Source organism: Symsagittifera roscoffensis, chromosome 7, assembly GCF_963678635.1.
Source record: "Symsagittifera roscoffensis chromosome 7, txSymRosc1.1, whole genome shotgun sequence".
NCBI lineage: Eukaryota > Metazoa > Xenacoelomorpha > Acoela > Convolutidae > Symsagittifera > Symsagittifera roscoffensis.
The window spans coordinates 8,541,603-8,569,586 of NC_087068.1; the positions used below are offsets into that span (position 1 = coordinate 8,541,603).

At 36.9% G+C, this 27,984-nt stretch overlaps 1 protein-coding gene across 2 annotated transcripts; it reads right to left on the bottom strand.

The window, feature by feature from the left end:
* LOC134850983 (zinc finger protein 142-like) lies at window positions 1–27,681 on the bottom strand. Of its 2 annotated transcripts, XM_063866839.1 has the most exons (10): window positions 27,558–27,681; window positions 27,307–27,391; window positions 27,021–27,156; window positions 24,487–26,955; window positions 24,249–24,348; window positions 6,461–6,568; window positions 5,671–5,910; window positions 4,067–4,207; window positions 3,056–3,545; window positions 1–1,098 (listed from the first exon to the last, which is right to left on the bottom strand). In XM_063866839.1, the coding sequence occupies exons 2-10, from the start codon at window positions 27,326–27,328 to the stop codon at window positions 110–112; spliced, it is 4,695 nt and encodes a 1,564-aa protein (XP_063722909.1). In that variant the 5' UTR covers window positions 27,329–27,391; window positions 27,558–27,681; the 3' UTR covers window positions 1–109. The 2 variants fall into 2 exon arrangements, with proteins under 2 accessions (XP_063722909.1, XP_063722910.1); XM_063866840.1 differs by lacking the exon at window positions 27,558–27,681 and having other exon boundaries at window positions 27,307–27,485.
* Window positions 27,682–27,984: the final 303 nt, after the last annotated feature.

Genomic DNA, 27,984 nt, shown 5'->3' on the forward strand with positions numbered 1-27,984 from the left:
TGCAAAAGGAACATTTAATTTCAATTAAGGAGCACGACAGAAATACTTGGGGAAACAAAATTACAAGCAAATCATTCAAAAGAATCCACCAATGTTTCAAACCAAAAGTTTACTGAGCTACAATCTGAATAGTGTTCTCGTCAATCACATCTGTTTCCACAAACACAGCTTGTCCTTGCTCATCTATCACTAAATTGTAGTTTCCAGGAGGCAAATCAACATTGGACAGATCTAAATTGGAGAGATCAATGTACTGTTCCTCTTCGCCAATTGGCTGTTGCTGATCTACTAGTTCCTGACCAGAATTCTGGACCAAATCTGGTTCTTCCACGTTTGGAACTTGCAAGTGTGGCTCCTGAGAATCGTGGTCCAAATTCTGGACACCCATTAAAATTTGATCTGGTTCTGGCAACTCAATATTCTCATTAGGCTGATGTGGTTGCTCGCCTATAGAACTGACTTGATCACTCTGTGATGATTCTTCGATTACTTGGCTAACAGGTTTCTCAATGTACGCTTCCGTGTTTGTTATCGAAACAGGCATTTCACTTGGCGTCATGACATCCTCCGCAGTAATTACATTACTTCGTTGTTCTAGGCGTTGCTCACCGGAGCCTGGTGCTGCGAAGCCAGGAACATTCAGAAAGTCTTCTTCCGAATTGGCCGTATTTTGCACTTGTGTATCTGAATTCTGCTGTCTAATCGATTCAGACACCGAAGTTGTAGCATCGGTTGGTATGGCTAAATTTTCGTCAAATGACCCAACTGCTGCTGAACCTTCCGGCTTTTGGACACTTAATGTTGCTTGGGTCTCGTATTGTCCAGCAGCGTTCGAATTGTTGGCATTAGTATCCATAATGAACTGCTGATCGAAAGCTACCACCGGATCCAGCATTGCATTGCCTGAGGTTGGCATTTTTTCCACGTGATCTGCAGGTGCTTGATTAACTGTATCGTTTACATTCATTGAATCCTGTGGTTGATTTATTTGACCTTGGTCTAAATGTTCTTCAATTTCTGACTCGTCAGCAGGAGCTATGACTACCCTAGGAACTCCGTCAACATAGAGCGTGTTGTCTTCAACCATAATCTCGGCGCCTAAATCAACATGACATTTTCAATGCACCAAATCAACCCTACCCACATGCATTTATATAACACAGAGGTGAAGTTGCAATTCGCATACACAAGCAAAAATACAACCAATAAAACTAGTGGAAAAAAACTGAATGAGTAAAACTGAATGAGTCTACAAAATTTCGAAACCCTGCCCAGGTTCGAACCCTCTTATCTTGTTGCGGGTCTCCTTTCCTGCCTTTACGCTACAGATCCATGATACCTTGCTGTGTAATGTAATAGAATGTATTAATATCCTTAGCATTGGCTGTATTTAACAGCTGGTTATTGATCAAAATGGACACTGATATTTGCGACTTAGCTTGGAAAAAAAAGAGTTCATACTATCACACAAGCTTTGCTTGTGTAAATATATGCATTTTCAATTTTTTTTGGACTGAGTAGTAATGCTTCATCATCAAACAACGAGCACTGAGAATAGTGGGCCTCGGAACATCTGACCTTTCGATTAAGAGGCGGAGACGTAACCATTTATTATTTGTTAGATTTTTGTAACCAGTGACTATTTTCTCCAGGCTTGTTGTTCCGACCATTGAAAATGGGGATGAACTTTTTATTCGGGTGTTTTAGCTTTTTCTTTTTGTTTTCCACGCAAAATCAGGTACCACAAATAATCATCCGACTGAATTGAGTGATATATCATTTTGAATCTCATTCAGTCAAGATTAGAACGACAACATTTTTTTTCCGTTTCGAGAAAAACCGGTTTGAAATGTTTGGTTTTTCGTCTAAATTCGAGCTAGTAAAGCGAGCGAGCACGGTTATTTATGCTTAATTTAGGCCGTTTACAATAGATTATTTCAGCTTAAATTTTTATTTCACTCGCGTAATGAAAAATTAATTTTTGGAGATTTCTAAAGCCTTTTTGGGAAAAAAGGAACTTTTTTTGCAGAATTTTTTTTTCTTTTTGATTGATTTTTTGACGTTTTAGTCATTTTTCTAAAAATCTGTTGCCTTGTTTGTCTAAGTTTTTATGAATGTCGAATATGATTAAATTATAGTTTTACGTCAGATCTTTTTATCACGCCACGCAGAAAAAACTAGTCTTTAAAAACCTAATAGAAAAATAACTTTTTTGAAAAAAATTAATGTTATTTTTTTTTGCGTGATAGGTTTTTAAAGATTATGGTCTGAACATTCTGTGCTACTTGCACAGTAACCGACTATCCTTGTTTTATTTTTCTAACCAGTGACTAGAAGCGAAACCGAATGTTCGTTCGAGGAAAAACCTTATTATTATTATTTTGATTATTATAATACTATAAACCTTCGAAGGCTCTCGCGAATATTCGGTCCCATTTGACTTGCGTGTTATTGAGTTGTTTACATTTAGTATCCAAGACTCACTAATTTGGCAAGGAAAACTATCTGCATACCTTTCTCGATTACCCCCCCCCCCCCGTCTATGCGTGTTTTCAGCACTGCTGGAAATTTAGTAAAACAAGAAAAGCGCAACACTTATTGAAGATCGTATGAACATGCTAAACATTCTACCTGAAGGTGAGAAATTTACACTAAGTATCCAAGCCTCACTAATTTGGCAAGGAAAACTATCTGCATACCATTCTCGATTACCCCCCCCCCCGTCTATGCGTGTTTTCAGCACTGCTAGAAACTTAGTAAAACAAGAAAAGCGCAACACTTATTGAAGATCGTGTGAACATGCTAAACATCATGAAAACGTGAAAATTTTTTATTAAAAATGGCTCTTCAATTTTTTCAAGAAAACTGAAAAACCCGATAAAATATTGAATGTTCCAACATTTTTGGCGAAAATTCGAAGGCTATTTTCTAACGAGTGTTGCACGTGCAGCACCACTACCAAAGACTTTTTTTAGCAGATTTCCAATTTCCCTATTTTGCAGATTATCTATTTACTAAGCAGATAGACTATTTAGCAGATTATCCAATTTCTCACCTTCAGGTAGTTGTTCCCCTGCTTCAACCAAAGCCTGAAGTGCTGCGTTGATCTGGTCTTCCGTAATCATCATTTGCTCCACTGGCAAGTCACTACTCGGGCCAACTGGCATCTCAGATCCCGTTAAACCACTCACTCCGCCGCTATCCTGTCGGAACTCTTGATTCGTCTGGGTATCCTCATTTCGAACCCCCTCATCGGTCGTCAATCTGGATGCATCATTTTGAATCTTCTGCTGGTAATCCACATCCGACGATGCTTGCGACGAAGACGCTATTTGGGACTCCAGCGATTGTTCCGAAGGTACTTTATACCCACTGTCCTGATCACTTTGTTGACTAGCAGGATACTGCTCAGCTTGCATGGACAAATCGCCTGTTGTTGTTGTTGTTGTTGTCTCTGGGCCTGTCTGTAGTTGAGTTTGTTTTGGCATTTGGGCAATGGCAGCTATCGGAATTGGGTTCTCATTTATGAAGGACGTGTAGTGCATCTAAAACCAAACAAACTTGCATTCATGAACTCTTTATGAATACAGACATTTAAAATAACGTTTTTGAACCGATGATCACAAATTCATAAATTTTGTGTAAAAGTAATACCTGGTAATATATCTTCGTGTTAAATATACGGCCCAACTTCGAGTGCAATTTAGAACCATATTTAGAGGAGCGTTTACGAGTTATTCCTACACTATTTTCGCCATAGTTCCTTCTATACAATACCCAGCCCAGAAAAAAAATAACCAACAAAATGCATGTAGTTCTTCAGCAGGAGCACAACAGCGTTTCGCCGTGATGAGCTGTACAGCTCGTTTGTTGGACCTTTCCCTCGTGGATAAATGGTTTTAAAAAATATGCCGTAGTCTCTTCCCTTTTCGTGAGATGGATGCCTCAGCAAGCCGATAAGCTATTTTGCATGTCATAGATGATAACATAAACTCAACAAAAAACTGTTTAGTTCAACTGTCCTCTTGTATCACTGGAATAACACCAAATGTTCGACTGGACTAACCCTGAGTCCTGGGTGTTTGGTTCTGAAGTGTTCCTCCATTTTGCCCTCCTGTTTGAGGACGGTGGGACAGAGGTTACAAGCGAAGGACTTCTCCTCACTGTGGATCAGCAGGTGGCAGTGGAAGTCTCCTCTGTTAGCCGACTGAAACACAAACAAAATCAAAAGTGACATCCCGCAAAATCATACTTAATTGTGAAGAACTTTTCCTGGAAAACTAAAAAAAACACCACCTTTATAAGCGTCAGCATCGGAAAAAAACTAAAGAAACGAGCTTTAAAATGTCAGCATCGGAAAAAAATTAAGAAACAACCTATATAAAATTCACTTCACTTCACTTCACTTCGTTCATTGACTCTTGATAACAAAAAGTTACATCGACTAAATCGAAGATAAGAATTATCTCTCCCATTTTTATATCATTGCAATCAAGACTCTCAGTGGAAAGAAACTAAACAAGTTCAGCTCTTCTCAGGCATGCTTTTCCAATCCTTATTTAAGAGTTTAACTCAATCATACTTTTCTAGAACCAAGTGTCTGAAAAAAAGTATGGTTGAGTTTTGAACTCTTGTTATCATTGTAATATAAAACTTTATATTTGGAGAAAAACTATAATTACTTAATTCTAGAATACACCTCAGAAGATCTTTGGTCAATGAGGCAACACCAAAATAAAGCTCAGAGGCAAGTAATGTTCATTTTTTAACATTTCTTTCAGATTAAGCATTCAACAGAAAAAAGAGACGCCATAATTTTACCTTCAGGGTCAAAATATTACTCATATTCTCGATCAAACATCTTGACTGGACGTGTTAGATTTTTATCAAAATCTAAACTACTATTAAACAACGCAGCTGAAAATGAGGACAGACAACAATATCAAGTTTATGAAAACACTAGCCAAAATGAAAAGCTTTTGCCAAAAAAAAAACTGAAGAAGCTGTGTCTGCTCATGGCCAACAAACTGTGCTTACAAATTCGGCGCAGGTGTCAACAAACTTGAACTTAATTAACAGAGCTAACAGGCAGTGGGAAAAGTCAATGACCGCAAGGAAACAGAAAAAAAAATCAAATTGTTAAACTTCTTTTTTTTGTATAAAAACCAACTTGCGATTTCAAAGAAACAGATTTATGCCCTTAAAGCTCTTGAAATTTTGAGAAAAATTATTACTGTCACTTTTGTGATAAAAACAACACAATTTGAGAAAAGTGGATTAGGTAATTTCATTCCGGCGGGAAATCTAAAAATTTAAATCCACATTGGAAATCAAAAGTCGATCACGTTTTTCGTCACCTTTACATTTTTGCTGTTCGATAGTGGATTTTGCCTTCCATTTTACAAAGGAAACGAATTGAACTGAGAAAGTCAAACCGCGAAAAATCTAATTTGAGCGTGAACTAACTTCCAAGACTTTTTTCTTCACTGCGATCTCTATTACGAAAAAAAAATAATTACTATCTAAATTAGCATCTTCACTACGTTCATTGACTCTGAAAAACTGAAAACCGGTTAATGAGAATCATCTTGGATCTCTGCATCCTAAATACTGTATTATTATTTTATTATATTATAACACTTTTAACTTTTAATCACGACATGTTCTAACCTCGTGTCCACATTGGGGGCAAGTGTCATCTTCAAAATGGACATTGACAATATGCGAAGTGAAAGCCTTCTCCGTCTTCAGATAAGCGGTGCACATCGGACACGAGAGGGCGTCCTGGTTGGAGTTGGTGATCTCTTTGGGCTCTTCTGTCGATGCCACGTCCACTTTGGCCTGTTGGTGAGTCTGCTCATGAGTCATCATGTAGGCCTTACTTCTACATGTGAAGTCACACTCACGACACTAAACACACAACAAAAGGTTCAGAGCTCCTTTAGGTTAATGAACATTTCATTTGCACACTGCTTGTGACAGTGAGAGTTCGCAGTTTTTAGCCGGTAAACTATAAACGGATTGGAAAATTCAGGAAGTATTTATCATATTTAATTTTCAGGCAATTTTTTTCGAACATTTGTATTAATAAGTGAAATAATACCAATGATTATAATCTACTGAGCTTTGAAAAGCTTTAGCTGGAAACTTATTCGTATTTTTGGCAATGTAGTTGAAAATGTTTCATGTTTGAAAATGTTTCTTGTTATTTTAAATTTGACTCTAAAACCAAACCGAAATTTTACTAGTTGAGAAATGAACTTTTTTCTCCGAACCCAGATTTCATTTTCAGATCGCGTAATTTATTTTTGAAATATTTCTTTATGACGATAAAAAACTTTACTTCAAAGCATCAAGGATCAATTTCCAAATCATTGTTGCGATGTATTCTATTGGTTGTTTTTGCCATGCAAAAATAATTTAATGTTTTTTAAATCCATCACAATTTTAGGACGCATACCCTGAACAGGTTTTCTTCTCTGTGGCTCCGCAGATGCTCTGCCATTTGACTACTTTCGAACACTTTGCCACATTGCTTGCAAGGCTCAATCCTCAACTTAGATCCAACCTAAAACAACAATCAATTTTTTGAAAAAGTCAGAAATCAAAAGCCAAATTAAAACAATCCTCTTAATTATTATGAAATCAAAAATTATTCAGATTAGTCTTTCTCGATACAGAGAACTTTTTGATATTTTTTGGAATCTAAAACATGACCAATAGCTTTGAAAAGACGCCAGTCTTGACCCCCTACGAGCTGTTTCTTGATTGTTTCAACTTCTCCAAAAAACTAGTTTGTTTAGTTCCATCCAGTTGTGCTAGGTATTATACAATACATTTAAACGACATAAAATTAAGACAAAAATGAGAAATGGAACACGTAAATCGAACTCGGAATTTCAGCGAATTCTAAATCTCAGAAACAAAATTGAAGAATTTTCATGTAGCGTCGTCTTATTCGCCAGACACGCCATCGTGTATTTATTCAATGACAGCGACAAAAAGAAGTGACTTCGCTTTGTTTCAAGAAAACCAAACAGGTTTAGAAAAGAAACGCAGTTGAACACAAGAAACTCACAATACAAGAATATTAAAGCATCATCTGGGCAAGGAAAATACGAAGAATCAGATTAGGAACCAAATTAAAGCAAACGCATGAACGAGAAACCAGTCAAATACGAGCTTGAGCTCGAATATTGCAGGGGGAAACACCCTCCCGCCATAAATCGAGAATTAATCGATGAATCTGTTCCTCCTCAAATACAGAACCAATCAATCTCTGTGCTTGTTTCAGAGACCTCGAAAACCAGGCCTCAAATTATGGCAGAGAAGTCAACTTTTTTAGTGATGAAAAAAAATCAACGGATCCGTTCACGCTGCTGATGAAGAAACATTGAGCAATGACTTTAGACATGAAATTAACGATTTACTAATCGGAGTTTCTAAATGACGATGATCTCGAAAGTACAGCAAACTGGGATGGTTGTGATTTGAAAGAAGAGTGCTCATTTGAAAAGGAGAAGCAAAAAGGCAAGTTCCGGTCAGGGTGCCATGTGCTGAAATGGACTTTGTAGCAGGGATTCAACGTGCCGATTTCTTCGTTTGATCAATGAAACTAAGAAACTTTTAAGACAAGACGAGAGAACATTCTCACAGACGTTTGAACAAAAGTGTCCAAAAGAGTCCAAAATTCTAACATGCGTGCCCTTCACCCTACAACTGAAGACAGCCAAAAGAAAGTCCGATTGGACGCTTTCACGACAAAAAAGTACACTTGATCGAGGAGGACAAGTATGACAACGTCTCTGGTTACATTTGCAATGGGTATGAAGAAAATTTACGTATATGAACGCCCTATAGTCTAGAGCATTACAATAAAAATTTTCGAATACTTTCAACTCACTTCATAACTTAATCACTCTGATTGCCTGTTTCAATATACTGTCATTAATTAGAACTTAGTGCCTTCTGGCATTCCACAAAGTGAAAGCCCCCATTTTTGTGGTTTCTTGGAAACAATTCATTTTAACGGTAAAATACCCAAATAATAAAAAAAAATCAGCAATAAAACACTCCCACATTAAATCGAGAATTATTCGATAACTGTATTCCACTTCAAAAACAACCAATCACTGTGCTTTTGAAAGAGACCTCGAAAACCAGACCTTAAATACGGTAGATATGTCAACTGTTTTGTTATGAAGCAAGTAACAATCCTTTTACACTGAAGTAATTGACGAAAACCTTATGAAGAAACACAGAGCTGTTAATGATTTAAGACAAGAAATTGACGAGCAAGTGCTCGGAGTTTGTAAATGAAGATGATCTTGGAAGCAAAACAAACTGTGGTGCTTGTGATTTGAAAAAAGTTCTTTTTTAAACAAAACAGACTAAAACGCAAATTCCAGTCACGGTTCCATGTGTTGAAATGGAGTGTATTAGGTATTCAATGTGACGATTTCTTCGTTCGATATAAGAAACGAAGAAGTTTTTTTAAACAAGACGTGAAAACATTCTCACAGACGTTTGGACAAAAGTGTCCAGTAGAGTCCAAAATTCTAAGATGCGTGCCCTCCACCCTACAAGCTGAAGACAAATAAAACGGAAGGCCGATTTCTGAAAAGGCACATGAAAAAATTAAAGACGATGAATGCCGGTATTTTTTGCCGATTTGACGCTTTCACAACAAAAAAGTACACTTGATTTAGAAGGACAAGTGATGACAACATCTCTAGTTGCATTTGCAATGGATATGAAGAAAATTTACGTATATAAACGCCCTATAGTCTAGAGCATTACATAATCATGTTTTTTTTTGAAATAGTTTTATTTCATTTCTTAATTTAATCACTACTGATTGCCTGTTTCAATATGCTATAATTAATTAGATCTTAAAGCCTTCTGGCATTCCACAAAGTGAAAGCCCCCATTTTTCTGGTTTCTTGGAAACAGTTCATTTTAACGGTAAAATACCCAAACAAAAAAAATCAGCAATAAAACACTCCCACTTTAAATCGAGAATTATTCGATAACTGTATTCCACTTCAAAAACAACCAATCACTGTGCTTTTGAAAGAGACCTCGAAAACCAGACCTTAAATATGGTAGATATGTCAACTGTTTTGTTATGAAGCAAGTAACAATCCTTTTACGCTGAAGTAATTGACGAAAACCTTATGAAGAAACACAGGGCTGTTAATGATTTAAGACAAGAAATTGACGAGCAACTGCTCGGAGTTTGTAAATGAAGATGATCTTGGAAGCAAAACAAACTGTGGTGCTTGTGATTTGAAAAAGTTCTTTTTTAAACAAAACAGACTAAAACGCAAATTCCAGTCAGGGTTCCATGTGTTGAAATGGAGTTTGTATTAGGTATTCAATGTGACGATTTCTTCGTTCGATACAAGAAACGAAGAAATTTTTTAAACAAGACGTGAAAACATTCTCACAGACGTTTGGACAAAAAGGTCCAGTTGAGTCCAAAATTCTAAGATGCGTGCCCTCCCCCCTACAAGCTGAAGACAAATGAAACGGAAGGCCGATTGCTGAAAAGGCACATGAAAAAATTAAAGACGATGAATGCCGGTTTTTTTTGCCGATTTGACGCTTTCACAACAAAAAAGTACACTTGATTTAGAAGGACAAGTGATGACAACATCTCTAGTTGCATTTGCAATGGATATGAAGAAAATTTACGTATATAAACGCCCTATAGTCTAGAGCATTACATAATCATGTTTTTTTTTGAAATAGTTTTATTTCAATTCTTAATTTAATCACTACTGATTGCCTGTTTCAATATGCTGTAATTAATTAGATCTTAAAGCCTTCTGGCATTCTACAAAGTGAAAGCCCCCATTTTTGGTGGTTTCTTGAAAACAGTTCATTTTAACGTTAAAATACCCAAATATTTGAAAAAATCAACAAGATACCCAACTACAATAGCAAAGCATCATCTAGACAGCTAAGCTAACATGAATCAGATAGGAATTCACATTGCAGCACGGGTATGAACGCGAAACTAGTACTATGGGACGACTTTGTGTTCAAAAATAGCAGTGAAAACACTCCAGCTTTAAATCGAGAATTATTCGATGACTGTGTTCCACCTCAAAAACAGAACCAATCACTGTGCTTTTTTCAGACACCTCATAAACCAGACTTTGAATTATGGTAGATTTGTCTTGTGTTTTAAAATGGAACAAGTAACAATCCGTTCACGCTGAAGTAATTGACAAAAATCTGATGAATAAACACAGAGCTGTTACTGATTTAAGACAAGAAATGGACTAGGAACTGTTCGGAGTTTCTAAATGACGATAATCTTGAAAGCAAAACAAACTGTGGTGATCATGATTTGAAAAAAAAAATCCTTTTTTAACAAAACAGACAAAAAATCAAAATCCAGTCAGGGTTCCATGTGTTGAAATGGAGTTTGTATTATGTTTTCAATGTGACGATTTCTTCGTTTGATACATAAAACGAGGAAATTTTTCGGACAAGACGTTAGAACATTCTCACAGACGCTTGGACGATTTTAATATGAAGCAAGTAACAAACCTTTCACGCTGATGTAATTGACGAAAACCTTATGAAGAAACACAGAGCTGTTAATGATTTAAGACAAGAAATTGACGAACAATTGCTCGGAGTTTGTAAATGAAGATGATCTTGGAAGCAAAACAAACTGTGGTGCTTGTGATTTGAAAAAAGTTCTTTTTTATACAAAACAGACTAAAACGCAAATTCCAGTCAGGGTTCCATGTGTTGAAATGGAGTTTGTATTAGGTATTCAATGTGACGATTTCTTCGTTCGATACAAGAAACGAAGAAATTTTTTAAACAAGACGTGAAAACATTCTCACAGACGTTTGGATAAAAGTGTCCAGTTGAATCCAAAATTCTAAGATGTGTGCCCTCCACCCTACAAGCTGAAGACAAATGAAACGGAAGGCCGATTGCTGAAAAGCCACACGAAAAAATTAAAGACGATGAATGCCGGTATTTTTTGCCGATTTGACGCTTTCACAACAAAAAAGTACACTTGATTTAGAAGGACAAGTGATGACAACATCTCTAGTTGCATTTGCAATGGGTATGAAGAAAATTTACATATACGAACGCCCTATAGTCTAGAGCATTACAATCAAAATTTTCGAATACTTTCAACTCACTTCATACCTTAATCACTCCTGATTGCCTGTTTCAATATACTGTCATTAATTAGATCTTAGTGCCTTCTGGCATTCCACAAAGTGAAAGCCCCCATTTTTGTGGTTTCTTGGAAACAGTTCATTAGTTCATTTTAACGGTAAAAAACCCAAAAAAGAAGGAAACACTCCCGTTTTAAATCGAGAATTAATCGATGACTGTGTTCCAAAACCAATCACTGTTTTTTTATAAGAGACCTCGAAAACCAGATTTCAAAAAATGGTAGATATGTCAACTATTTTAATATGAAGCAAGTAACAAACCTTTCACGCTGATGTAATTGACGAAAACCTTATGAAGAAACACAGAGCTGTTAATGATTTAAGACAAGAATTTGACGAACAACTGCTCGGAGTTTGTAAAAGACGATGATCTCGAAAGCAAAACAAACTGTGGTTAATATAAACAAAATAAACAAACAGAATAAAACGCAAATTTCAGTAAGGGTTCCATGTGTCGAAATCGAGTTTGTATTAGGTACTCAATGCGCAGATTTCTTCGTTCGAGACATGAACAAAGGAAATTTTTAGAAAAGACGTGAAAACATTCTCACAGACGTTTGGACAAGAGTGTCAAGTAGAGTCCAAAATTCTAACATGCCCTCCACCCTACAATCTGAAACAAATGAAACTGAAGGCCGATTGCTGAAAGTGCACATGGAAACAATTGAAGACGATGAATGCCGGTACCATTTGCCGACTTGACGCTTCCGCAACAAAAAAGAACACTTGATTGAGGAGGACAAGTGATGACAACGTCGCTACTTGCATTTGCAATGGGTATGCATAAAATTTACGTATAGGAACGCCCTATAGCTTATAGCATTACAAAATCATATTTTTGGAAATCTTCTAATTCACTTCTTAATTCAATTACTCCTGATTGCCTTTTTTAATTTACTGTCATTACTTGATCTTAAAACTTCTGGCCTTCCACAAAGTGAATGCCCCCATTTTTGGTGGTTTCTTGGAAACAGTTCATTTTAACGGTTAAATACCCAAACAAAAAAAATCAGCAATAAAACACTCCCACTTTAAATCGAGAATTATTCGATAACTGTATTCCACTTCAAAAACAACCAATCACTGTGCTTTTGAAAGAGACCTCGAAAACCAGACCTTAAATATGGTAGATATGTCAACTGTTTTGTTATGAAGCAAGTAACAATCCTTCTACACAGAAGTAATTGACGAAAACCTTATGAAGAAACACAGAGCTGTTAATGATTTAAGACAAGAAATTGACGAGCAACTGCTCGGAGTTTGTAAAAGACGATGATCTCGAAAGCAAAACAAACTGTGGTAAATTAACAAAATAAACAAACAGACTAAAACGCAAATTTCAGTAAGGAATCCATGTGTTGAAATTGAGTTTGTATTAGGTACTCAATGCGCAGATTTCTTCGTTCGAGACATGAACAAAGGAAATTTTTAGAAAAGACGTGAAAACATTCTCACAGACGTTTGGACAAGAGTGTCAAGTGGAGTCCAAAATTCTAACATGCCCTCCACCCTACAATCTGAAACAAATGAAACTGAAGGCCGATTGCTGAAAGTGCACATGGAAACAATTGAAGACGATGAATGCCGGTACCATTTGCCGACTTGACGCTTCCGCAACAAAAAAGAACACTTGATTGAGGATGACAAGTGATGACAACGTCGCTAGTTGCATTTGCAATGGGTATGCATAAAATTTACGTATAGGAACGCCCTATAGCCTAGAGCATTACAAAATCATATTTTTGGAAAACTTCTAATTCACTTCTAATTCAATTACTCCTGATTGCCTTTTTTAATTTACTGTCATTGCTTGGATCTTAAAATTTCTGGCCTTCCACAAAGTGAATGCCCCCATTTTTGGTGGTTTCTTGGAAACAGTTCATTTTAACGGTTAAATACCCAAACAAAAAAATCAGCAATAAAACACTCCCACTTAAAATCGAGAATTATTCGATAATTGTATTCCACTTCAAAAACAACCAATCACTGTGCTTTTGAAAGAGACCTCGAAAACCAGACCTTAAATATGGTAGATATGTCAACTGTTTTGTTATGAAGCAAGTAACAATCCTTCTACACAGAAGTAATTGACGAAAACCTTATGAAGAAACACAGAGCTGTTAATGATTTAAGACAAGAAATTGACGAGCAACTGCTCGGAGTTTGTAAATGAAGATGATCTTGGAAGCAAAACAAACTGTGGTGCTTGTGATTTGAAAAAAGTTCTTTTTTACACAAAACAGACTAAAACACAAATTCCAGTGAGGGTTCCATGTGTTGAAATGGAGTTTGTATTAGGTATTCAATGTGACGATTTCTTCGTTCGATACAAACGAAGAAATTTTTTAAACAAGACGTGAAAACATTCTCACAGACGTTTGGACAAAAGTGTCCAGTTGAGTCCAAAATTCTAAGATGCGTGCCCTCCACCCTACAAGCTGAAGACAAATGAAACGGAAGGCCGATTGCTGAAAAGGCACACCAAAAAATTAAAGACGATGAATGCCGGTATTTTTTGCCGATTTGACGCTTTCACAACAAAAAAGTACACTTGATTTAGAAGGACAAGTGATGACAACATCTCTAGTTGCATTTGCAATGGGCATGAAGAAAAATTACATATATGAACGCCCTATAGTCTAGAGCATTACAAACAAAATTTTCGAATACTTTCAACTCACTTCATAACTTAATCACTCCTGATTGCCTGTTTCAATATACTGTCATCAATTAGATCTTAGTGCCTTCTGGCATTCCACAAAGTGAAAGCCCCCATTTTTGTTGTTTCTTGGAAACAGTTCATTAGTTCATTTTAACGGTAAAAAACCCAAAAAAGAAGGAAACACTCCCGTTTTAAATCGAGAATTAATCGATGACTGTGTCCCAAAACCAATCACTGTACTTTTATAAGAGACCTCGAAAACCAGATTTCAAAAAATGGTAGATATGTCAACAATTTTAATATGAAGCAAGTAACAAACCTTTCACGCTGATGTAATTGACAAAAACCTTATGAAACACAGAGCTGTTAATGATTGAAGACAAGAAATTGACGAACAACTGCTCGGAGTTTGTAAAAGACGATGATCTCGAAAGCAAAATAAATTGTGGTAACTAAACAAAATAAACAAACAGACTAAAACGCAAATTTCAGTAAGGGTTCCATGTGTTGAAATCGAGTTTGTATTAAGTACTGAATGCGCAGATTTCTTCGTTCGATACATGAACAAAGGAAATTTTTAGACAAGACGTGAAAACATTCTCACAGACGTTTGGACAAGAGTGTCAAGTAGAGTCCAAAATTCTAACATGCCCTCCACCCTACAATCTGAAACAAATGAAACTGAAGGCCGATTGCTGAAAGTGCACATGGAAACAATTGAAGACGATGAATGCCGGTACCATTTGCCGACTTGACGCTTCCGCAACAAAAAAGAACACTTGATTGAGGAGGACAAGTGATGACAACGTCGCTAGTTGCATTTGCAATGGGTATGCATAAAATTTACGTATAGGAACGCCCTATAGCCTAGAGCATTACAAAATCATATTTTTGGAAAACTTCTAATTCACTTCTTAATTCAATTACTCCTGATTGCCTTTTTTAATTTACTGTCATTAATTGGATCTTAAAATTTCTGGCCTTCCACAAAGTGAATGCCCCCATTTTTTGGTGGTTTCTTGGAAACAGTTCATTTTAACGGTTAAAAACCCAAACAAAAATAATCAGCAATAAAACACTCCCACTTTAAATCGAGAATTATTCGATAACTGTATTCCACTTCAAAAACAACCAATCACTGTGCTTTTGAAAGAGACCTCGAAAACCAGACCTTAAATATGATAGATATGTCAACTGTTTTGTTATGAAGCAAGTAACAATCCTTTTACTCAGAGGTAATTGACGAAAACCTTATGAAGAAACACAGGGCTGTTAATGATTTAAGACAAGAAATTGACGAGCAACTGCTCGGAGTTTGTAAATGAAGATGATCTTGGAAGCTAAACAAACTGTGGTGCTTGTGATTTGAAAAAGTTCTTTTTTAAACAAAACAGAATAAAACGCAAATTCCAGTCAGGGTTCCATGTGTTGAAATGGAGTTTGTATTAGGTATTCAATGTGACGATTTCTTCGTTCGATACAAACGAAGAAATTTTTTAAACAAGACGTGGAAACATTCTCACAGACGTTTGGATAAAAGTGTCCAGTTGAGTCCAAAATTCTAAGATGCGTGCCCTCCACCCTACAAGCTGAAGACAAATGAAACGGAAGGCCGATTGCTGAAAAGGCACATGAAAAAATTAAAGACGATGAATGCCGGTATTTTTTGCCGATTTGACGCTTTCGCAACAAAAAAGTACACTTGATTTAGAAGGACAAGTGATGACAACATCTCTAGTTGCATTTGCAATGGGTATGAAGAAAATTTACATATATGAACGCCCTATAGTCTAGAGCATTACAATCAAAATTTTCGAATACTTTCAACTCACTTCATAACTTAATCACTCCTGATTGCCTGTTTCAATATACTGTCATTAATTAGATCTTAGTGCCTTCTGGCATTCCACAAAATGAAAGCCCCCATTTTTGTGGTTTCTTGGAAACAGTTCATTAGTTCATTTTAACGGTAAAAAACCCAAAAAAGAAGGAAACACTCCCGTTTTAAACCGAGAATTAATCGATGACTGTGTTCCAAAACCAATCACTGTACTTTTATAAGAGACCTCGAAAACCAGATTTCAAAAAATGGTAGATATGTCAACTATTTTAATATGAAGCAAGTAACAAGCCTTTCACGCTGATGTAATTGACGAAAACCTTATGAAGAAACACAGAGCTGTTAATGATTTAAGACAAGAAAGTGACGAACAACTGCTCGGAGTTTGTAAATGACGATGATCTCGAAAGCAAAACAAACTGTGGTAATTAAACAAAATAAACAAACAGAATAAAACGCAAATTTCAGTAAGGGTTCCATGTGTTGAGATCGAGTTTGTATTAGGTACTCAATGCGCAGATTTCTTCGTTCGATACATGAACAAAAGAAATTTTTAGACAAGACGTGAAAACATTCTCACAGACGTTTGGACAAAAGTGTCAAGTAGAGTCCAAAATTCTAACATGCCCTCCACCCTACAATCTGAAAACAAATGAAACTGAAGGCCGATTGCTGAAAGTGCACATGGAAACAATTGAAGACGATGAAGGCCGGTACCTTCCGCAACAAAAAGAACACTTGATTGAGGAGGACAAGTGATGACAACGTCGCTAGTTGCATTTGCAATGGGTATGCGTAAAATTTACGTATAGGAACGCCCTATAGCCTAGAGCATTACAAAATCATATTTTTGGAAAACTTCTAATTCACTTCTTAATTCAATTACTCCTGATTGCCTTTTTTAATTTACTGTCATTAATTGGATCTTAAAATTTCTGGCCTTCCACAAAGTGAATGCCCCCATTTTTGGTGGTTTCTTGGAAACAGTTCATTTTAACGGTTAAACACCCAAAAAAAAAATCAGCAAGATGCCCTAACTAAAAGCAAAGCATCATCTAGACAGCTAAGTTACCTTGAATCAGATGCGAAATCACATTGCAGCACAGGCATGAACAAGAAACTAGTAATATAGGACGATTTTGTGTTCAAAAAAGCAGGGAAAACACTTCAGCTTCAAATCGAGAAATATTCGATGACAAAGTTTCACCTCAAAAACAACCAAGCACTTCTTTCAGAGACCTCGAAAAACAGACTTTAAAATATGATAGATATGTCATCTACTTTGTTCTGAAACAAGTAACAACCCGTTCACGCTGAAAAAGTTGACGAAAACCATATGAGAAACACAGCTGTTAATGATTTAAGACATGAAATTGAAAACGAACTGCTCGGAGTTTGTAAATGACGATGATCTCGAACTCAAACAAACTGTGGTGCTTGTGATTTAAAAGAGTCCTTTTTTAACTAAAACAGACAAAAACGCAAACTCCAGTCAGGGTTCCATGTGTTTAAAGAAATATGTTAGGTATTCAATGTGACGATTTCATCGCTCGATACATGAAACCAGGAAATTTTCTTGCCAAGACGTGAAAACATTCTCAGACGTTTGGACAAGAGTGTCCAGTAGAGTCCAAAATTCTCTAACCTGCGTGCCCTTCACCCTACGACCTGAAGACGAATGAAACTGAAGGCCGATTGCTGAAAGTGCACATGGAAACAATTGAAGACGATGAATGCCGGTACCATTTGCCGACTTGACGCTTCCGCAACAAAAAAGAACACTTGATTGAGGAGGACAAGTGATGACAACGTCGCTAGTTGCATTTGCAATGGGTATGAAGAAAATTTACATATATGAACGCCCTATAGTCTAGAGCATTACAATCAAAATTTTCGAATACTTTCAACTCACTTCATAACTTAATCACTCCTGATTGCCTGTTTCAATATACTGTCATTAATTAGATCTTAGTGCCTTCTGGCATTCCACAAAATGAAAGCCCCCATTTTTGTGGTTTCTTGGAAACAGTTCATTAGTTCATTTTAACGGTAAAAAACCCAAAAAAGAAGGAAACACTCCCGTTTTAAACCGAGAATTAATCGATGACTGTGTTCCAAAACCAATCACTGTACTTGTATAAGAGACCTCGAAAACCAGATTTCAAAAAATGGTAGATATGTCAACTATTTTAATATGAAGCAAGTAACAAGCCTTTCACGCTGATGTAATTGACGAAAACCTTATGAAGAAACACAGAGCTGTTAATGATTTAAGACAAGAAAGTGACGAACAACTGCTCGGAGTTTGTAAATGACGATGATCTCGAAAGCAAAACAAACTGTGGTGCTTGTGATTTAAAAGAGTCCTTTTTTAACTAAAACAGACAAAAACGCAAACTCCAGTCAGGGTTCCATGTGTTTAAAGAAATATGTTAGGTATTCAATGTGACGATTTCATCGCTCGATACATGAAACCAGGAAATTTTCTTGCCAAGACGTGAAAACATTCTCAGACGTTTGGACAAGAGTGTCCAGTAGAGTCCAAAATTCTCTAACCTGCGTGCCCTTCACCCTACGACCTGAAGACGAATGAAACTGAAGGCCGATTGCTGAAAGTGCACATGGAAACAATTGAAGACGATGAATGCCGGTACCATTTGCCGACTTGACGCTTCCGCAACAAAAAAGAACACTTGATTGAGGAGGACAAGTGATGACAACGTCGCTAGTTGCATTTGCAATGGGTATGAAGAAAATTTACATATATGAACGCCCTATAGTCTAGAGCATTACAATCAAAATTTTCGAATACTTTCAACTCACTTCATAACTTAATCACTCCTGATTGCCTGTTTCAATATACTGTCATTAATTAGATCTTAGTGCCTTCTGGCATTCCACAAAATGAAAGCCCCCATTTTTGTGGTTTCTTGGAAACAGTTCATTAGTTCATTTTAACGGTAAAAAACCCAAAAAAGAAGGAAACACTCCCGTTTTAAACCGAGAATTAATCGATGACTGTGTTCCAAAACCAATCACTGTACTTTTATAAGAGACCTCGAAAACCAGATTTCAAAAAATGGTAGATATGTCAACTATTTTAATATGAAGCAAGTAACAAGCCTTTCACGCTGATGTAATTGACGAAAACCTTATGAAGAAACACAGAGCTGTTAATGATTTAAGACAAGAAAGTGACGAACAACTGCTCGGAGTTTGTAAATGACGATGATCTCGAAAGCAAAACAAACTGTGGTAATTAAACAAAATAAACAAACAGAATAAAACGCAAATTTCAGTAAGGGTTCCATGTGTTGAGATCGAGTTTGTATTAGGTACTCAATGCGCAGATTTCTTCGTTCGATACATGAACAAAAGAAATTTTTAGACAAGACGTGAAAACATTCTCACAGACGTTTGGACAAAAGTGTCAAGTAGAGTCCAAAATTCTAACATGCCCTCCACCCTACAATCTGAAAACAAATGAAACTGAAGGCCGATTGCTGAAAGTGCACATGGAAACAATTGAAGACGATGAAGGCCGGTACCTTCCGCAACAAAAAGAACACTTGATTGAGGAGGACAAGTGATGACAACGTCGCTAGTTGCATTTGCAATGGGTATGCATAAAATTTACGTATAGGAACGCCCTATAGCCTAGAGCATTACAAAATCATATTTTTGGAAAACTTCTAATTCACTTCTTAATTCAATTACTCCTGATTGCCTTTTTTAATTTACTGTCATTAATTGGATCTTAAAATTTCTGGCCTTCCACAAAGTGAATGCCCCCATTTTTGGTGGTTTCTTGGAAACAGTTCATTTTAACGGTTAAACACCCAAAAAAAAATCAGCAAGATGCCCTAACTAAAAACAAAGCATCATCTAGACAGCTAAGTTACCTTGAATCAGATGCGAAATCACATTGCAGCACAGGCATGAACAAGAAACTAGTAATATAGGACGATTTTGTGTTCAAAAAAGCAGGGAAAACACTTCAGCTTCAAATCGAGAAATATTCGATGACAAAGTTTCACCTCAAAAACAACCAAGCACTTCTTTCAGAGACCTCGAAAAACAGACTTTAAAATATGATAGATATGTCATCTACTTTGTTCTGAAACAAGTAACAACCCGTTCACGCTGAAAAAGTTGACGAAAACCATATGAGAAACACAGCTGTTAATGATTTAAGACATGAAATTGAAAACGAACTGCTCGGAGTTTGTAAATGACGATGATCTCGAACTCAAACAAACTGTGGTGCTTGTGATTTAAAAGAGTCCTTTTTTAACTAAAACAGACAAAAACGCAAACTCCAGTCAGGGTTCCATGTGTTTAAAGAAATATGTTAGGTATTCAATGTGACGATTTCATCGCTCGATACATGAAACCAGGAAATTTTCTTGCCAAGACGTGAAAACATTCTCAGACGTTTGGACAAGAGTGTCCAGTAGAGTCCAAAATTCTCTAACCTGCGTGCCCTTCACCCTACGACCTGAAGACGAATGAAACTGAAGACCGATTGCTGAAAGGGCACATGGAAAAAATCAAAGACGATGAATTCCGGTATCTTTTGCCGATTTGACGCTTTCACAACATAAAACTACACCTGATTGAGGAGGACAAGTGATGACAACGTCTCTAGTTGCATTTGCAGTGAGCATGCAGAAAATTTACCTATAAGAACGCTCTATAGTCTACAGCCTTACAAAATCATATTTTTGGAATACTTCCAATTCACTTTTTAATTTAATCACTCCTGATTGCCTTTTTTAATATACTGTCATTAATTCGATCTTAAAATTTCTGGCCTTCCACAAAGTGAAGCCCCCATTTCTGTTTGTTTCTTGGAAAGAGTACAATTTAACGGTATAATACCAAAATAGAAAAAAATCAACAAGAAACCCAAACTACAATAGCAAAGCATCATCTAGACAACTAGGTTGCCATGAATCAGATGCGATATCAAATTGCAGCAGTTATGAACGAGAAATTAAAACTATAGGAAAACTTTCTGTTCAAAAAATGCAGTGAAAACACTCCCGCTTTAAATCGAGAAACATTCGATGACTGTGTTCTCCCTCAAAAACAGAACCAATCACTGTGCTTTTTTCAGACCTCGAAACAAGACATTAAATTATGGTAGATATGTCAAGTGTTCTGTTATGAAACAAGTAACAATCCGTTCACGCTGAAGTAATTGACGAAAAGCTGATGAATAGAAACAGAGCTTATGCTGATTTAAGACAATAAATTGACGACGATTTGACGAGTTTGTAAATGACGATGATTTCGAAAACAAAACAAACTGTGGTGTTTGTGATTTGAAAAAATAGTCTTTTCTAACAAAACAGATAAAACCTCAAATTCCAGTCAATGGAGTTTGTAAGAGGTATTCAATCTGCCAAGTTCTTCGTTCGATACATGAAACAAGGGAATTTTTCAGGCAAGACGTGCAAACATTATTCTTACAGACTTTTGGAAAAGACTATCCAATGAGTGCAAAACTCTCTAACCTGCATGCCCTTCGCCCACGATTCTGAAGACAAGTAGGAATATTTTAAATTCACTTCTTAATTTAATGACTCTTTATTGCCTGTTTCATCATACTGTCATTAATTATATCTGAATGGCTTCTGGTATTCTACGAACTGAAAGCCCCCAATTTTTGTTTGTTTCTTGGGAGGAACTCACTTTAATGGTAAATTTACCAAATAAAAAATCAACAAGAAGCCCAAACTAAAAGCAAAGCATCATCTAGACAACTATGTTATCGTAAATCAGATGCGGAATCACATTGCAGCACACGCATGAATGAGAAACCAGTACAATAGAACTTTGTGTTCAAATAAAGCAGGAGAAAACACTCCGTTACAAATCGAGAACTAATCGATGACTGTTTTCCCACAAAAACAGAATCAATCTCGAAAACCAGACTTTCAATTATGGCAGAGATGTCATCTTTCTGTTATGAAACCAGAAACACAATCCGATGCGGAATTAGTATTTAACAAAGCTGTGGTCGAGAAACCATACAGAAGGTGGAGATTGAAGTAAAACCTTCGGAAAGATGAAATAAATTGAAGTCTGTGATCCATTATCAAAGAAAACACACCCGCCACTCAAATCCAAAATCAATTGTCGATTGTGACTCTCCCTTCGAATTCAGAACCATCCTACCTCTGTGCGTTTCTCAAAACAAGCTCTAAATTTCGATAGATATGAATTTTTTTTTGTTAATTTTGTTACCGCTGAAGTAAATGACAAAAACCTATTGAAAAAAATAAAGTCATATTGAACAAAACAAGCGAAACTAAGCTAAATGCAAATTCCGATCATGGTTCCAAATGATTCAGGTAGAAATTGAAGCAGATTTTCAATGTTATGAGTTCCAACTTTAATACAAGAAGCAAGGGAGTTTTTTTGCTGCGACACTTGGAAAACAATGACCAGCAGAAAGCAAGATTCTCTACCCTGGCCTCTATCTTCATTCTGAAGACAATTAAACAGAGTGACGATTGAAGGAAAAACAAAGAAAATTTATAGTGAAGCTGGAAAAAAAATTAGCTGGAACCTTTAACTAAATCAATAAGGCTTCCACAACAACAAAAAATTAAGTTTGATCGAAGAGTACCAGAAAAGACCACATCTTTCAATGCATTTGCAGTGCGCATGAAGCAGATTCCTGAATGCGATTGTTTTATAGTTTAGAAATAATCGAGAATTAACCATAAGGATTTTTTATTCACTGCTGTTAATTTATCACTCAGTTGCAGTTGCTATATTTAGCTTGTTTTGGATAGAAATAATTTTAACGGCAACAAATTAAAAAAGAAAATTTCGACAAAAGAAACCAAGTTTAAAAATAAAAACCAAAATATCAGAATAACGGAGCATCCTCTAGACAAGGAAGTTACAGAAATTCAGGTAAGGAAACAACCTCCAGCAAAGGCAGTGATCAAGAGTGATCGAGAAATCAGAGAAAAAGGGTGAGATTCAAGTAAACCCCTCGCAAAACTGAAACATTGAAGTGTGTACTCCATTATCAAAAAAGAACACATCCTCGCCCTCTTATCTTTAATCATTCGATGACTTTGCTTACCCTCTAGAATTTAGAGCCATTGAATCTCTATGCGTTCTTCGAAGACCTCAAAAAAAGCTTTTCTTCATGATGACTGAAATTCCCCCCTCAAACAGAACCGATCAATTTTTGTGCTTTTTCAGAGACCTCAAAAACCAGCCTTTAAATCATGATAGATGTCATCTTTTTTGGTATTGAAAAAATCAACGAACCGTTCAAGTTGAAGTACTGGACGAAAATCTAATGTAGAAACACAGAGCTATTAATGATCTTAGACAAGATTTTGATGAAATACTCGCGGAGTTTGTAAATGACGGAGATCTTGAAAGCAAAACAAACTGTGATGGTTGTGATTTGAAAAACTCCTCTTTTAAAGAACACAAGCAAAAACAGTGCTAAAGGTAAAATCGTGTCAGGGTTCCGTGTGGTGGTGTGGAGTTTGAACAAGTATGCAATGGGGCGAAATCTTCGTTCGATACATGAAACAAACGTTTTTTAGACAAGACTTGGAAAACTTTATTCGCACAGACGCTTGGAAAAGACTGTCCATAGAATGGAAGATACTCTACGCTGCATGCCCTTCACCAACACCCTGAAGACAAATGAAACGGAAGGCAGATTTATTGGAAGGGCACATGGAAAAAAATTAAAGACGATGAATGTCGATTTGACTTTTTCACAAAACAACATAGGTTTGCGCGAGAGGCCAAATGATTACAACGTCTCGCGGTGATTTGATGTCGGTATAAAGAAGATTTATGAATACGAATGCCCTATAGTCTAGAGCATTAGACAATTAAGCTTTTAGGAATTTGCATCAAATTATGTGATTCTGATCACTCTCATGATTGACTGTTTCGATATACTCAATCTCAATGAAAACTCAAAATCATTACTTGATGAAAATTTATTGTAGCCATTACTCTTTAATTATTCCTGTCACCATATAATATATTGTTACTAGCTATTATCATTTGCCCTCATTATTGCGTTTTGTCTTATGAGGCAAGGCGATTATCTTCGTCTCAGGGATGCAGGATTTGATTTAACCCCTTAAGCTTTCGCTCGGCTATTTCTCAATAAAATAGTCAGTATACACTTTTCAAACACATGCTTGTCTAGTTACTTAGAACACTCCGTTGTTAACTGTTTACAAAATGAAAAGATTAAATTCAGTTCTGGTAATATCGTTCTTAGAGATCTCACGCTATTTATGGCAACTATTTTATTGACGTAAGCGCAGTATGATTATTTCCGGTATGCAGACTTAATAATAGACATTTAATTGAAACAAAATATCGGATTTGAATCAAGGTCAAATCCATTGATTGGATTTTATATTGGGGCATAAGGAATGGCAAAACTATTAATATTGGGTTGCAGAAAAAGGTTAATTCTGGTGAGTCTGTGGTTTCATAAATAACATGATCGCAAACTAAGATTACTTACGTTTAAGTTACGTTTCCCTCCGAGCGCAGTAGAAATTTCTTCCGCCGTACACTCCGGATGAGACAACGTGAAATGTTCTCTCATGCGTCGTTCATTCTCACTAGAAGAAAACCAAGATTTTTCATTTATTTCTGAATGAACTCTTCACAAAATTTGAACCTATCGATTTTTACTGATTCTTATTTTTCGGACTCCGTTACAATAGATTTCTTTTTGAAAAACGGAAGTTATAACTTACCAAGTGAAAGAACACCTCGGACACTTCAATTCAGTCTTGGGAACATGCTTCTTAAGATGCTGCGCTAGCTTCACTTTGCTCTTTGTCGTGAACTCACACTCATTGCATCTCAGATTTTCGATTCCATGATTTCTATCCTGGTGGTGTCTCAACAACTGGATACTATGCGAGTAATAATCACACTCATCGCATTTGAACTGCGTGGCTTTAGTGTGGATGTTTTGATGTGCGTAATATCTCGACTGCAATCCATAGAACTTTCCACAGAACAGACACTCCATATCTCCGAAACAATTCATCAGCGCTTGAAGCGCATCCTCAGTCATCCAACAAAACTTTTGGGAAGCGATTGCTAGACAGAATTCCGTGTTTTCACAGCTGACATATGGACTGTCAATTGATAGCTCCAACTTTGAATCAGCTCCGGCTGAATTGCCCAATGATGAGCCCTCTGCAAGACTGAAGTCTTCGACGTTGTATCCCATTTCGCGCAGTGTCGCGACTCCGTCAGTTCCTGGCGGCAGTGCAATCTCATACTGCTGTTCAGTTTCAGTTCCTTCTTCCCTAGTTACTAGCACAATTGTTGTTCCTTGTGCTTCATCGGTCGCAGCTGGTTGCTCTGTCGATGATTCAGAAACTGAAGTTCCCTCGACTGTCGTTTCAGGAGCAGTCTTCGCAGCTTCTGTTGGCTCCATTGGTGACTCATAACCCTCGTCTTCTTTTTCAGTTTCTACTGGTTCCACTAACATTTTACTCAAAGATGTTTGAGCGTATTTTGGAAAATCAAATTTCTCTCCGCACAAATTTGTCACTCGTCCTTTATAATAATCCATGATGAGATCATTGTTTACGTAATTAAGTGGAACCGTAGATGGAAATCCGGGCTCGGGAAGAAATAAACTCATGACCAAACTTCTCTTGTACTCGTCACACGGGAGCTCTTCTGTCTCGGAATGCGTGTTGATTAGATGCTCCTGTAAGTTTTGATTACTCGTGAAGAATAGTTTACAATCTGGACAATAGTAGAGAAACTTGTGAGAGCGCACATGTCGATGCAACTGTCTGCGAGTTGTGCACTTGTATTCGCACACCTCGCACGAGAACTCAGAAACGTTTCCACCTTCATGTGAACGCATATGATCGGTGAAAGACTTTCTGGTGAAGAACATCTTTGGACAAATCTTGCATTTGAGGGAAGTTTTGACACAAAAAAGATTCTTGGCTTCTTTGAAGAGATCCTCATAATACACTAACGAGTCGAAATCGTAACGTATATCGTGACAAGATACAACGTGATTCAGCAGGGTTTCTGTGAATGTTGATCCAGTAAAAATTATAGCACTGCATAGACGACACATCAGATGCTGATGCGCAGCGCTCAAATGAAGCCTTAGTTCGTCAACGTTGTCAGCTTGGTATTTGCAATGTGTACATTTGAACAGTCCGCAGCAGTCATCGTCTGAAACCTGCAAGCTTCCAGATGCATGCGCTTCCTTATGAGCTTCGATATGACTGTTGACAAAGAAAATCTTCTCGCACAGGTTGCATTCAAAAATATCTTCTGATTGATAGAAAGTTTTGGCTTCGATAACTACTGATTCAAAAAGTGTCGGATTTTCAGCTGCATGTTTCAATCGCACGTGGTTTACAAGACCGAGAATGGACAGTCCGAAATGTTCGCCGCATTCAGAGCAGCTATGAGTCGATCCCGGGTAATGCTTTGCGGACATGTGTTGAAACAGTTCGCGAATTGATTCTGCTTCGAATCCACACCTAACGCAGATATTTGAATCATATCTGTCAGAGTGGTAAGATTTCACATGTCGCAAAACTTCTGCAAGAGAATCATCGGTGAATCTTTTAGTAGCAGGGCAGAACTTACAGCTGAAATGATGCGTTGGCAAGTGTCCTTTCAAATGCTTCTTAGCCTCCTCTAAAGTTGGTAAGACTGACTGGCAATCCAAGCATTGAAACATATCTCGTACTATCTCTTCGTCATCTCCCTCAACGCTAACCTGGACCTCAATTTTCTTCGTCTGTGCAAAAACATCTGCACTAACTGTACGAAGGTCCTTCTTTATGCGGTAGAAAAATGGGCCCTCTTCTAAGCAGTCAACCTTTGGCTGAACATTGCGTGCAACCGGTCTTAGATCTACCTGTGTCTGTCTTACAATCTTGGGTCCATTATTTCTATTCGACCCATCTATTTTTCTTCGTTTTGGCTCTTTGTATTCAATCCGCTCCGATTCCTCGGCGTTGAAGCATCTGTGCCGCTGTAACTGTCCTTCTCGTTTGAACAGTCTGTGACAAGCATTGCACCTAAACTCCCCGTTTTCCTCGGTATAATTCAATGCCTTTTTAAGGCCGACAGGTGTCCAGTCAGGGTCTTCGTCCGTTTTCGCCTTCGGACCTTTTGCTTTTGAATTAACTTTCTGGCGCAAATCAAACCCATTTGGTCTGGATTTTCCACTAAAACACAATTAGTGTCACGAATCGAAAAAACGATCTCACGATTTTGAATAACAGAAACTCACTTGAATGATATGGGCTCCAGAAGTCCAATAACCAAACTAACATCACTGATTGACACTTGATGTGTTTCATTTAGATGCTGAACTGCGTCGTTCTTGGCGTAAACTTCGGTGCAAAGTTTGCAGCGGTATGATTCATCTAAATCAAAAAATTAGAAATTTCGGAAAAATCGTTTCATCTCAATTCTTTTTTTTTATTTGAAATTTTTTGCATGCTAAAAATTTCCAGCTAAATATTGTTTGTGCGGACATTTAACGAGCGAAAGATGAAAACGAATCAGTGCATTACCTTTTCCTAGTTGTAGGGTCATTTTTCTTCACCGAAGAACAAGCGTCTGTTTAGGAAAATTTTCGTAGTAGAGTATTGTAGTTTTCTAAATCAGACAGACTTGATAAATATTAGATTCCAAGTAGACTTTGTGATTCTTTTTGTTCAGTTCATAAAACCAAAAATTGAGATCAACAAACATAATTTCTTGCGGACTGTATAAAGAAAAATTTGTATTCAGCAAAATATTGTATCAAAAGTAATTGACTCACTGGTTTTGCGGCGAGTTGTTCAAATTTTATTCAGGCATGACTAAAATAAATGCATGATAATTAGAGCCAGCTCAACAAGCCTCCTCTACTTCAAGCCGAACCATTTGTTGCTCAAAGTTCGAATATGTGGCAATTAACAAGCGCAAATAGAATGCGCACGCAGCAGATATACCTCTCAAATTATCGGACGTTTCATTATAATACATGCCAAACAATGTAATCACATCACGTATAATCATCGGCCAAAAATCTCGTCTAATTTTTCTTATTGTACATAACAGCTCGACCGGAACGAAAACTCACCGAGATAAAATGTAAAAGCATTCACATGTACATACTGTTGTGGTTTTATGATTAGGCTATCGTCACCAAATTTTGATATTTTGCTATTTTTCAGACCGTCGCGACCGACCACCATTGGGTATTT

What these genes read in the sequence shown, in the direction of transcription:
- LOC134850983 (XM_063866839.1), bottom strand. Translation starts at nt 27,328, where the DNA reads ATGACCCTACAACTAGGAAAAG. An exon ending in CTGGAGCCCATATCATTCAA is followed by an intron (nt 26,956 to 27,020) that starts GTGAGTTTCTGT and finishes ATTGTGTTTTAG; the next exon opens with TGGAAAATCCAGACCAAATG. An exon ending in CCAAACACCCAGGACTCAGG is followed by an intron (nt 3,546 to 4,066) that starts GTTAGTCCAGTC and finishes GTTTGGTTTTAG; the next exon opens with ATGCACTACACGTCCTTCAT.